At 32.7% G+C, this 13,814-nt stretch overlaps 1 protein-coding gene across 3 annotated transcripts in view; it reads left to right on the forward strand.

The window, feature by feature from the left end:
• The first annotated feature begins 1,341 nt into the window (after positions 1–1,341).
• Positions 1,342–13,814, forward strand: part of LOC132124296 (carnitine O-palmitoyltransferase 1, liver isoform-like) — a 55,731-nt gene continuing 43,258 nt past the window's right edge. The window contains exons 1-15 of one of the 3 annotated variants that reach the window (XM_059535256.1): positions 1,342–1,430; positions 1,535–1,593; positions 3,650–3,792; positions 5,018–5,157; positions 6,914–7,085; positions 7,326–7,427; positions 7,520–7,657; positions 8,782–8,859; positions 8,972–9,079; positions 9,736–9,823; positions 10,823–11,018; positions 11,649–11,837; positions 11,991–12,096; positions 12,914–13,030; positions 13,133–13,297. In XM_059535256.1, coding sequence (XP_059391239.1) covers positions 3,652–3,792; positions 5,018–5,157; positions 6,914–7,085; positions 7,326–7,427; positions 7,520–7,657; positions 8,782–8,859; positions 8,972–9,079; positions 9,736–9,823; positions 10,823–11,018; positions 11,649–11,837; positions 11,991–12,096; positions 12,914–13,030; positions 13,133–13,297 — 1,740 coding nt within the window. In that variant the 5' untranslated portion in view covers positions 1,342–1,430; positions 1,535–1,593; positions 3,650–3,651. The other 2 variants (XM_059535257.1, XM_059535255.1) reach the window with 2 other exon arrangements.

Consider the following 13,814-nt stretch of genomic DNA (forward strand, 5'->3'; position numbering starts at 1 on the left):
TGAATGTCAGAATTCACAAGAAATATTGTGTGCAATATCAGCAACTAAATGAATATGTGAACACAATAAAACCAAACTTTTTATTATTATTATTTATAAATGTCTGGTTGGGACATGTTGTGATATTTATTGTCATTTTTATTGTTTTAGAATTATTTGACTATTTCATAATTGTTTTGTTTTAAATTTGTTTTTATTTAATGGCAGGTTTCATTATGACAATCATCTATCTGTGATATCTGATATTACACTAGCATTTTAAAACAGATGCAAAGTGCTTTAGTGCAGTTTATCAGAATAAATTAAACAAGACAGAATCTTTTCTTCAGAACAACTGTGTGTGTTTGAATTGTGCCAAAGGTAAATACTCCATAAAAGCTCTTCATGGAAGTACACAAAATACCTAGAGGGCGCTATTATATATATAAAAAAAACTAGGTCCAGGTTAATACAACAGTCTCAGTTATGTACATCTTGACTTCAGTGATTGTGTGAAAGATAAAACCTGTTCCGTGCTGCCCCACAGGTACTCCCTGTTGTGAAATAGGTCAGACGAACAGCTTATGTAAGACAAGAATGGGAGTCGATGGCCTTGGTGGTCTTTCCCCACTTCTAAGAAAGGAAATGAATCCTAAGGATTAACAGTGAAACACAACCAACCTGTGCTAATGTCTGATGAAGTAACTTTATTTGTATAAAAATAATTATTGAATTATTCATTAATTATTCAATAATTTGAATTATTTTTTTAAAATATTTAATATGTGTAATATAATTAATAATATTTTATGTAAGTATTTTTGTATAGAAGTTTAACATTGAAAACACTGAAAAAAATTTTTTTCTAATGTTGTGTACACCCACATGAATTTGAGGTGTAAGGAAAGTATTTTTCTCCTTTTTTATATAGACGTTTACATCACTTGGCATTTTTAGAGTCATTATTTCTAAATATTTGTGAAATTGTTTATAAATGTTTACAACATTTTTGGAAACATCAATACTTCACCAGAATATTAACACATTTAAAAAAAGATTTAAGATTCTCCTTTGTATCATCTCAGCATCTCCGACATTCTTATTTAATTGTAAAAGCATATATATATATATATATATATATATATATATATATATATATATATATATATATATATATATATATATATATATAGTACAAACATATAATCGGTATATGCTCAGTAAACCATCACTGCTGCTTGCTTGCCCGTGATCGTTGATTGACAGCTCTGACGTCCAATCACAGCGAAGCCTCCAACGCTTTGCTCGGCATTCTATCCGCTCATTTGCCAGCTCGCTCCACAGAAATGTCATTGCCTTCTGACCAATCACAGCGCACTTCCGACTCCGAGCCTCTTGTTTCCCGCCCTCTTCGCTGTATCTGTTACATTGTTTCTCAGTTTGTGTCAGAGGTATTTCAGTTACGTTTCACACCAGTGAGCCCTCAGCATCTATATTGGGGTTATTACGCGCTTATTAGTTATTATTTGTTTATGTTTTTGTTCCTCAAAAGCAGTAGGGAGGAGAGGAGTCGGTCACTTTGTTCCCGTCATCAGTAACATCAGTAAATAGCAGGTAGGGATGTTTATTTCTGATACTAATGCTAATATGAGGCGTGATGATAGATGGATGATGGAAATATGTGGGATGTTTTATACAGGATACGTTTTTTTAGAACTGGTGTGGCAAGCATCATCCGTTATTGGCCTTTATCATACTTTAAATACGTTTCCATCTCTATTTTAATGACATTGGACTCCTAGTTTAACTGCACGCTGTCATTTCGATCTTAAAAATCTCCTCACATGCTGATCATGCTTTTTTTTTTTGTTTGTTTTTTTGGCTCTATGTTTGTTTCACCCGCTAGGTTTTTTTTTTTTGATTTCTGAAGGTAATTAATGATTAACTATTTTGTTATGCAATAAACCCTATTGATCAAGGTCGGTGGCTTTGTTGGAGGATTAAATTATAATTTAATCGATAAACCTAGCACCTGTTCTTTACGGATTTACATGTCGTGTTAAGCCATTTATTTTTTTATTGCGTTTTATTAATTATTTATTATTATTGAGTATTATTTTGCTTCCTTATTTCAAATTGACATATTCCAGCGCTTCAGTTCAATATATGTAAATTAATGTAAGTATTTTTTTTTAATTGGGTTAAAGTTCATTCAATTCATTTCTCTGGAGCGCCCTCTTCTGGTCACTGGTGAAAGCGCCTCATTTGCATTTTTAAGCGGTGTCCCGTGGGATGACGTGGGATTGCTTTTGCATACTCAGTGTTTTGAACGTTCTTTCTTATCAGAACTTTGATTAATGATTAAAGATTTTTCCACTAATTACACACACACTTACACAAACCACACACACACACACACACACACACACATTTATATACAGTATATATATATATATATATATATATATATATATATATCAAGACATGCTTTTTCATCAGTTTCATTTTTTTAATTCAGATATGAATTAATATAAATACATATTTTAACTCCAACTGCGAAAATGTTTTTAAAAGGCTACTAATTTATTTAAATATTTTATAATTTATTTTTTAAATAATTTATTTAAATAAATTAGTAGCCTTTAAAAAAACAAAGATTTTTAAAAAAATCAAAAATTTACTTATGAAAAAGCATGTCTTGATGTTCTTGACTCAAATTCATGATATTAAAAAATTACATTCATTAAATCCAAATGGTGTAAAAAAATTACTTGTTTTATTACAACATACTTATATTTAGTGTTATTTTCACTGCTCTGGGTGTGTGTTCATGGTGTGTCTGTTTGTTCACTACTCACTGCTGTGTGTGTGTGTGTGTGTGTGTGTGTGTGTGCACTTTGATGGGTGAAATGCAGAGCACAAATTCCGAGTATAGGTCACAATACTTTACCACGTCCTTTTCTTTCTGTTCATTTCCTCTCCTTTATTATTTATATATTATTTTTAATATTATTATTTTTTTATTCTTATATGTTAAATTTTCACTTAGAGATTTATTTTTAGTAGTTTTAGTTTTTTTTTTATATTTCTATTAACGTATTTATATTTATTTGACATTAACAATGCTATGTGTAGTTTGTTTATATGCATTATTTTAATAATTCTTGGACAATGTAAAGCTTCTTTTACCAAGCCAGTGAACGTCACTGTACATATGAAGATGAATCTTGAAGAATACAGTAACAGTGTTTTGGTTGAGCAGACTGGTAGTCACAAGAAAACACTTTGCTCCTGGTTGCCATAACAACACAGTTCCCATAGATACATCTTGTCTGGATGTAGATGTGATTTTATTTATTATTTTATGCATTTAGCAGAAGCTTTTATCCAAAGCGACTTGCAGTGCATTCAGACTAAAATTTTTTACCTAACATGTGTTCCCTGGGAATTGAACCCGCAACCATGTGCTACTAACACAATACTCTACCACTGAGCCACATAGCTCTGCATGTTGAACTTGTAATGGTTGGTTGATGATGTTCAGTTTAGTGTAAGTGAGATAAAGAGCTGGGATCATGCACTCGTATGCACAAATTACTGTGCTTTTGCTGCAGTCAAATTTGAGCTGCCGTTTTTAAAAGCCTCTGTGTTTGTTTCACACTCTCTTTAGAAATGGCAGAAGCCCATCAGGCTGTGGCGTTTCAGTTCACGATCACTCCAGAGGGGATCGACCTGCAGCTGTCCCATCAGGCCCTGAGACAGGTCTATCTCTCAGGTGTCCGCTCCTGGAAGAAACGCGTCACACGGCTGAAGGTAAACATGCATTACACACACTAACGGCTTTATAGGTTACATGAAGAGCTATTTGCAATGCATTTAAATTCCTTTATGTGGTGTATTTTATATGATAAATCTGGGACTTGGTTTAAAAGAGCTTGTATTGTAGATTTTGTATTGTAGTGTTTTATTTCATTTTTTATTTTAGGATCAAATCCACAACTGAACAATAAAATGCACAATAAAGTCTTCATTACAAAAGCAAATCTAAGTTTTATTTTATTTTGTCATCTATAAAATCCATCCATTTTTTACGTATTTTTGTTTCTGTAATACTAGTGCGTTTAATGTTGATAATGGATCTGTACAGTTGATTATAAAAAAAAAACATATTTACTTTAGGATAAAATGCACAGATTAACAATAAAATAAACAAAAAATATAGTTATTATAAAACCAAATAGCTCTTTTTGATTTTATATTGTCATCCACTAAATCTGTCTGAGTTATGTTTATTTATGTATTTGTTAATGTAATAGTGTGCTTAACTTTGGTAGTGCATTTTTATGTTTGATTATGAAAGCAAGCATTTATTAATTTTATCATAAAATGCACAAATAAACAATAAAATGCACAATCAAATCTTTTTATTGGCTCATTTTTATTTTAATCTGGCCGTTTTGTTTTTGGACATTTAGTAATAGTTTATTTATTTTTCGATAATGCATTTTTATATTTTATAATGAAAACAAACATTTATTTATTATATAACATATATATATATTAATGCACCAAAGAACAATAAAATGTAATATATCATTTTGATAATTTGTCGACTAATAAATCTGCCTGTTTACGTTTTTTTTGTGCATGTGGTAATTATTAATGTTGATAATGCATTTTTTTTTTGTTTAAAAAACATTTTAAAGCAAAATTCACAAATGAACAATAATATTCACAGTAAAATCTTTATAACAAAAGCAAATAGCTAATTTTTTTTTGTTGTTGTTATGTGTATGTAGGTGTGGTTAATGTCAAAAATAGTTTTTTAATTAGATATAAAAACAAACATTTATTTATTTTAGAATAAAATGCACAAATGAAATGAAAAACACTAAAATGCATGATATAATCTCTATTACAAAAGCAAATAGCTCATTTTGATATTTTGATATTTTTTTTATGTCAGTTATTCTCACAGATTCCCCAGCTGGATTTCGTAGTGCCTTTTGTTTATTCTGTCCATCTTTCTCCTGTACAGAACAACGTAATCACTGGTGTGTATCCCGCCAGCCCGTCCTCATGGCTGTTTGTTGTCATTGCGATCTTGGCCACCATGTACACACGCTCTGACCCTTCCATGGGCCTCATCGCTAAGATCCAAGAACATCTGCCGGTCAGGTAATAGAGGTCACATTACCACAGGGAAATCTGACCCCTTGCTCAGAACTAGCAAAACAAATGAATTATCTGCAGTGTGAACCATGTTAGTGCTTCAAATATGATTGTCATCCTCTTATGCAACTCACCTCGAAACATATTAAAAGAATGGGGGATCCCACCCATGAACTCATGAAAATGCCCGAGGAGGGTGTGTACTTCAACACACCTTGTTTCAGTTAGTTTCAGGAAAAAGTAGAAGAGATGCAGTTTTGTGTCCCTCATATGTGTAATAATACATTAATGAAATGTTTAGATGATGCTAACTTTGTGCGACTTATATTAAAAATTCTATATATACAGTACATACCAAAAGTTTGGACACACCTTCTCATTCAAAGAGTTTTCTTTATTTTCATGACTATGAAAATTGTAGATTCACACTGAAGGCATCAAAACTATGAATTAACACATGTGGAATTATATATGGAATTATATACATAACAAAAAAGTGTGAAACAACTGAAAATATGTCATATTGTAGGTTCTTCAAAGTAGCCACCTTTTGCTTTGATTACTGCTTTGCACACTCTTGGCATTCTCTTGATGAGCTTCAAGAGGTAGTCACCTGAAATGGTCTTCCAACAGTCTTGAAGGAGTTCCCTGAGAGATGCTTAGCACTTGTTGGCCCTTTTGCCTTCTGTCTGCGGTCCAGCTCACCCCTAAACCATCTCGATTGGGTTCAGGTCCGGTGACTGTGGAGGCCAGGTCATCTGGCGCAGCACCCCATCAGTCTCCTTCTTGGTCAAATAGCCCTTGATGCCTTCAGTGTGACTCTACAATTTTCATAGTCATGAAAATCAAGAAAACTCTTTGAATGAGAAGGTGTGTCCAAACTTTTGGTCTGTACTGTATATATATATTAACTTAAACAAGGATGCATTAAATTGATGAAAAGTGACAGTAAAGACATTTGTAATATTGCTAAAGATTTATATTTCAAATAAATGCTGTTCTTTTGAACTTACTAGTCATCAAAAAGCAGGTTTTTCAGCAGTGATAACAAGAAATGTTTGTTGAGCAGCAAGTCAGAATATTTCTAAAGATCATGTGACACTGAAGACTGGAGAAATGCTGGAAATTCAGCTGTACATCAAAGGAATAAATTACATTATATTCAAATAGAAAAGAGTTTATTTAAATGGTAATAATATGTAAAAAATATTGCAGATTGGTGATTTTAGTCAAATAAATGTAGCCCTGGTGAGGATAAGAATCTTCTTTAAAAATATTAAAATATCGATCCCAGACTTTTGAATGTTAATGTACATGTTTTTAGATTGAATAGAAAATATATATATTTATATGTATGTTTATTGTAAAAAAAGATTTTCATAAAAATGATTTAAGTTATGTCTCCAGTTTGTCAACAAATATTGTTTCCATTTTTAAAATAATGATTCACTCCATGATAAAAAAAAAAAACTGTCACTGACAATATCATACTTTAAAGATGAGAACTTAGGCACATTTAGTTTTTTTAAGTTGGAGACCATAATAATATCTATAACCTGATTTTGCATATTAAACAATCATCAAAAAAGTTTGCTGATAGATATTTCAAATTATTTTCCATCACTCGTTTCTGATATGATACGTCAAAATGCGCATAAAAACGGGGTGATGGAAACATATCTATTGAGTGTCCTAAGAACTAATAAAACATCTATTGAAGAATTGCATATAGCAGTGTAATATTGTGTCTGTTTCTCTGTAGTGATTCTCTGAGCATTCAGTGCCGGACGGTGGTTTCTGCTGTCTTGTTCAGCACTCTGCTCTGGTTCTCGCTGATCTTCACCATGAGGCTTTGTCTGAAGCAGTTACTGTCGTATCACGGCTGGATGTTTGAACAGCATGGGAAAGTGTCCAACACCACCAAAATCTGGGCGGTTAGTACAGTCATACTATCAGACACACCTAACCTACCACCACCCAAACGGTTAATGAAGGTTACGTGTACATATTTACAGCATTGGTGGAGCCAGTGCTCTTGTGTCAGTTGGTGTCGGTTCGATGGAAGCATGCTATAATTATTTTAATTGTACCTAATTGTCAAGGCATATTAAACTGGATAAGAGAGTATTTTAACATCTAAATCACACTTTACCTTCAAATATGCTTGTTTTCAGGCCATGGTCCGGATCTTCTCAGGCAGACAGCCTCTGTTGTACAGCTACCAGGGGTCTTTGCCCAACCTGCCTGTTCCTGCAGTCAAAGACACTGTTAAGAGGGTGAGATCATCATTATGTCATCATCTTCACCAAAATATATCACTAAACCATTTTAAATGAAAAACATTCCAAGCCGTCTCTCTCACATGTAGTACCTGGAATCTGCGCGTCTGTTGATGAGCGATTCTGAATACGAGAGGATGACGACTCTGGCCAAGGAGTTTGAGAGCAGTCTGGGAAACCGCCTGCAGTGGTACCTCAAACTGAAAGCCTTGTGGGCATCCAACTATGTGAGAGCAAACAGCAAACCATACACCTTACCTTCACACAATACCTGTTGGTCTTCTAATGCACCTTTAAAAATGCTGTTTGTAACCTCTTTTGCTTCTGTAATCTCACATTAAACATTCAGGTTGGCTCTGACATATAAGGAAAATGTAGGATGGAATTTGATTTTATGCAACAGGAATTGATTGGATTGTAAAAATTAGACAATAAAGGTGATTTGGGGAGATAGGTTGAAAGTAAGAAGGATTTGTGATGTGATGAGTAGAAATAATTGCGTTATTATTTTATTTTGATGAAAGTTTATGAACATTAATATTTTATTTAGAACAAAGTGTGTGCTCATAAGCAAAGATGTGGAATTTAAAATGTATTATTTATTACATATTAGTTTGAATATGGGCTTTACATACATTACCATTATTAAATGTTAAGTTCAGTTTGAATATTACATAACAGTACCATTATTAAATATTAAGTCTAATATGGGCGTTACATACCAAATATACCAGAAGTCATGCACAAAACAGTTGCATTTTAATTACATTTTAATGAAAGATTACACAAACAAACAGTTTTATTTAATTTTGAATAAATAGTTAATTAGCATAAATGAGGAATTTAGTAGTTTAAATTAATATTTATAAAAATAATAACCTAATTAAAGGTTATTTGAGGAGAAGATGCTGTTACATTTTGTTAAAAGTGTCCTAATAAGCAGAGACAAGGAATTTAGTATTTATTAAATATTAAATTTAATATGGCTGTTGCATAGCAAAAAAAGTGGGTGTTTAATATGGGCTTTACATAACATTAAAAATCTTAATAAAAAATGATTTATTTTTAGAATAGTGTGCTAATAAGTTGAATTTAATATTAAATGTAATATTTATTGAATATTATGTTTAAATTTGTAATTTATTATTAAAATGAATATTACATTTAATATTAATTTAATAAGACCGCAAATACAGTTAGTTTTAATTTCATGTTGACCTGAAAATCATATTTTGCTAGTGGGTTTGAACTGTAGGATGGTACAAAGATGTCGTAACCTGTTTTTTTTGTTGTTGTTGTTTTTTTAGGTTTAATTTGAGAATTCTTTTTTTCTTGTGTCTGCATCTTCAAGGTCAGTGATTGGTGGGAGGAGTATGTCTACCTGAGGGGGCGTGGCCCACTCATGGTCAATAGCAACTACTATGGAATGGTACAGCTCACAGTGAAAACATTTTCAGATGCATTAAGCAGAAGGTTCTTGTGGTTAAGTGCTTCATATTTTTTTTAATCAAGCCTCTTGAGTGCTACTCTTTCTTCCTCAGGACTTCCTCTATGTGACACCTACACCGATTCAAGCTGCTAGAGCAGGAAACACACTGCACGCGTGTCTCTTGTACCGCAGGAAACTCAACAGAGAGGAAATCAAACCTGTGAGTCCACATTGCAGTGCTGACAGATGCGATTGTGCGATGGGTGAAACCTCTCATTGCCCCAAGCGATGACAGAGATTGATCGCAGACCTGTTTTTAGCTGTGCATTGAACTTTTAGGCTATGGATGGGTAATGGACACTGTGATTGTGTATAGGGTAGACCTGCAGGGGTGTGTGTACCGAGTCAGTGTTTTGCATAGCTTTATTAAAGAGAACATATAATGGGAAAATGTTTTGTCTTTTGAAAGTTTAGTGTGCATTTGTCAACCTAATGTTATACACCATAAAACGTCATCATGAGTTCAATCTGGTTTTTCATGGCAACTAAACTATTTGCATACTAAGCAGATTAGCATATTTATATATCCACATTTATATATAATCATATTTGCAGCTTGGCCTGTTTAGATGATTGAGCTTTTGAACTATGCCATGTGGAGTTTAGGTATTCATTAATGGTCTTAAAGGTACAGTAGCAATAACAGCTTAAACCGGTAGTCCAAATAAAATTTGTAGTAAGAATAAATATTATTTTTTCATAATATTTTTGGGTGCACTGTCCCTTTAATTGTGGGTGAAGGAGGTTTTAAAATACTTAGGAAACCTAAGTTTTGGTTCAAGTTACAGTGACTAACAGTATAACTCTGTCTTTTAGAGTCGTGTGCCGGTTTTAAATGTGCCTTTGTGTGCTGCTCAATGTGAGAGGATCTTCAACACCACACGCATTCCAGGAGAAGAGACTGGTAAGGCTAGATTTTTTAATGGTTTTGAAATCAGTCTCTTATGTTCACCCAGGCTACATTTGTTTGTTTAAAAATACAGTAAGAACAGCAATGTCATGGAATATTATTTCAGTTTTAAATAACTGTTGTTTATTTGAATATATGTTAAAATTTAATTTATTCATGTCAATGTAAAGCTGAATTTTCAGCATCATTACTCTAGTCTTCAGTGTCACATGGTCCTTCAGAAATCATTTTTATATGCTGATAGGAAACATTTCTTATCATTATCAGTGTTAATAATGTTAATTAATCAGTGCTTCATATTTTTGTGGAATCAAACATTTTCATTCGTTGATTAATAGAAAGATTAAAAGAACAGCATTTATTTGAAATAGAAACCTTGTTTAACATTATGACTGTCTTTACTGTCACTGATCAATTTAATGCATAGTTGATCAATAAAAATATGATTCTTTTACATATATAATTATTTAGATATAGATAGCTATTTATAATTACTAAAGACAACTAGAATTATTTATATATGTTTGTGTTTGTAACAAATATACATAAAAAGGCATCTTATATGTGTTTATTTATATATATATATATATATATATATATAAATAAAATTAATATATATTTTTTAACACCTATTTGTTCTTCTCTTTAAACTGTTTCATTTTTCAGCTTTTCATCTACCACATTTCCTCATACTTTCTAGGATATTAAGATATTTGACATTAGTCTATTTCCTGTAAGGGTCAAAAGTACAAACACGTCTTACTGTATAAACTCAGACACAACACAGACAAACAAACCCACCCCGGACAGGCCTGGTGTGTACCGTACACACATACTGACCCAGATACGCACTAGGATCTGTCCTTCTCTCTGAGATTCTTCTGATCTACTTTTTGGTCCATTTGCTGATGCTTGAAAAGCACATAATACAGGACACATGAGGGCAAACCGTGAGAACCTGCTTGTATTTACTAGTCTTCTGTGTGTATTTAGACTCCCTGATCCACTGGCAGGACAGTGAGTATGTGGCGGTGTTCCACCGAGGACGTTATTTCCGCCTGTGGCTGTACCACGCCGGCCGCTTGCTGTCTCCCAGAGAGATCGAGCACCAGATTCAGCATATCCTGGACGACCCGTCGCCCCCAGTGCCCGGAGAGGCCAAACTGGCAGCCCTGACCGCAGGGGACAGGTAGTGTCTGCCGACACTCTTAGAAAACAAACATGTAAAGAAACTGAAAATACAGATTTTATAGAAGTAGGCCAAGATACAGTCAATGTAAATCAAGAATTAAGACAACTTTGATGGAATTAAAATTCACTCTAATTTATCATGTTTTTTTCAAAGCAGCATCTGTATTATTATTGCTCATATTTAGTGATTTACACAACCTTAACCAAAGTTAATCTTTGCAGGTTGTATTCATTAATAACGTAATTATTCATAACAGTTTATTTATCTGTCAATCATATATATACAGTATTTATATATGTGTGGTGTGTGTAAATATGTTAAAAACAAAAATGTAATGTATTTTAGTATCCTTGAGAGACTGTTGTTTTTTTAAATCTTGTAATTTCAAAGCTTTAGTAATTTAGTTGTGTTTTTGTCTTTTTATTATATAAAAGACAAAAAATATTAAATATAACAACCCTTATTTCGGTATTTCACATGCATTTTTATTAAGAATTGTTTTTCACTTATATAAAACATAAAACATTATAAAATCCAAGTTTATTTTAGATTCTTTAGAATTGAGTTTTGATTCTTTCTTCAAATTCTTGTTATGAATGCTCAGATGTTTTGACCCTCATTTCCCAGAATCCCTTGGGCTCAGGCCAGGAAGGAGTTCTTCAGCTCAGGAGTTAATAAGAGATCTCTGGACTGCATTGAGAAAGCAGCATTCTTCGTTGCCCTGGATGATGACGAACAAGGCATGATGGGAGATGATCCTGCCGGCAATTTGGATCGCTACGCCAAGTCCCTTCTGCACGGCAAGTGCTACGACAGGTGAGATATTCATCCAATTTCATCCATCAGTTATGTTACAAAGATGCTAAATGTAATCTGAACTGTAAATAGAATAAACTGCGTCGTACACAGCGAGACATGATCGTCTCTGTCTTTACTATGGCAGTGTTTTACACTGTGTTTGTGTTTCAGGTGGTTTGATAAGTCGTTCACTGTGGTGTTGTATAAGAATGGGAAGAACGGCCTCAATGCTGAACACTCCTGGGCGGACGCACCTATAATGGCTCACGTGTGGGAGGTGAGACACAGAAGAGAATGTGTTTAGATAATAAAGAAGTTAAAGAACTTTATTATCAGATAAACTAAATAATGCTGCTGGTGGTTCACACAGGATTCATTCATTGTATTAAGCATAAGATGTCATAATCTAGTTTTAATTAAATCATTCTTATGTAATACGGATTGCAGTGGAAATAATAATCAGGTAGTTATTTTGTTAATGTTATGGCTGATATAAAAATTCTGTTCTATTTTGTCTAAAAAAAACAAAACAAAAAAAACAACAACAGTAAAAATTAATTGATCATTTTAAATCCTGTAAGTGAATTCAGGCATCACAACTTTATAATGTACAGTATGTAAAATATATATATATATATATATTAATTTAGAATTTTGCTAAAGATTAGATTTAACTGCATTATAAACGTATCTATGTTTTAGATGATGGTAAATGTAATCTAAATGTAAAAATAAAGGAAACAACAATACACTATCAACCCATTTTTTTAATAAATAAACAATATAAAAAATATTTTGAATTAGCTTTTATTTTTATATGTTCAGAATCTTTTTATTTTTGAGTAATTCTATGGCAACACTTTTGTTTACATTTTTTAAAGTGTGTTTTCATTTCACTTTTATATTTGATTTTATTTCATCTTAAGTTCAGTTAAATATTTTAGCTGTTTTAGTTAACATCTGTTTGGTTAAGCTACCCATTTACACTTACTTAAAACTTTCACTATTCGTTTGCTGACTTGCATTGTTATTCAGTTAATGCCATCTAGTCGTTATTATGTTCTCTTATGCCACTGTCTCTCTGTCTTTCTCAGTATGTGATGACTACCGATTGTTTCCAGCTGGGTTATAATGAAGAAGGTCACTGTAAAGGAGACGTTGCCTCCTCCCTTCCTCCACCTACTAGATTAAGCTGGGACATACCTGTAGCGGTACAAACACACCGTCACACCTTCTCATGTTTACAGACAGGACATATACAGTGACCGCAAATCGACACATTGAATAATACATCTTCCTGTATGTGTATTTAGTGTCAGGAGCGTATCGAACGCTCTCTCGCTGTGGCACAGACACTAGCCGATGACGTAGACTTTCATGTGTTGCCAATTCAAGACTTTGGCAAAGGTGCCATCAAAAAGTGTAAAATCAGCCCGGATGCCTTCATTCAGATTGCTCTACAGTTGGCCTATTATAGGGTAAGACTTCACCCACAAAAAACCACAAGTGGTGTACCTCCAATTCACACTAGCAGAATAGACTCATAGTATCTATGAATATGCTTCACAAACTGTTTTGCTTTACAAACACTGTGGCACAATATGTTTTGTTTGTATTTTTTCATTACTAGATGAATTGTTTTATCGTTTAATGTAGTTATCTTGACTTCGTTTTTATATTACTTACACATATGACTTTTATATCTGTATTATATTATGATATATTAAAATGAAATTACATATAATAAGATTGAAACATGTTAGAAATATATGTTTTTTTGTTGTTGTTGTTTTTTAACAAAATGAGATTTAAGACAAATTATAATTTGAAAATATGTCCTTTTCATTACTGTTTGGACAAAATTCTGAAAATGTATTTTGCAAAATTTAAATATTTAATTTAAATCAAACTCCAAATCAAATTAATAGATAACACAAATAAATCTCTTCATATAAATAAACTAAGGCCTGAGCCCTTTCCATTCAGTTAGTGGCA

This window comes from Carassius carassius, chromosome 42 (genome assembly GCF_963082965.1).
Source record: "Carassius carassius chromosome 42, fCarCar2.1, whole genome shotgun sequence".
NCBI lineage: Eukaryota > Metazoa > Chordata > Actinopteri > Cypriniformes > Cyprinidae > Carassius > Carassius carassius.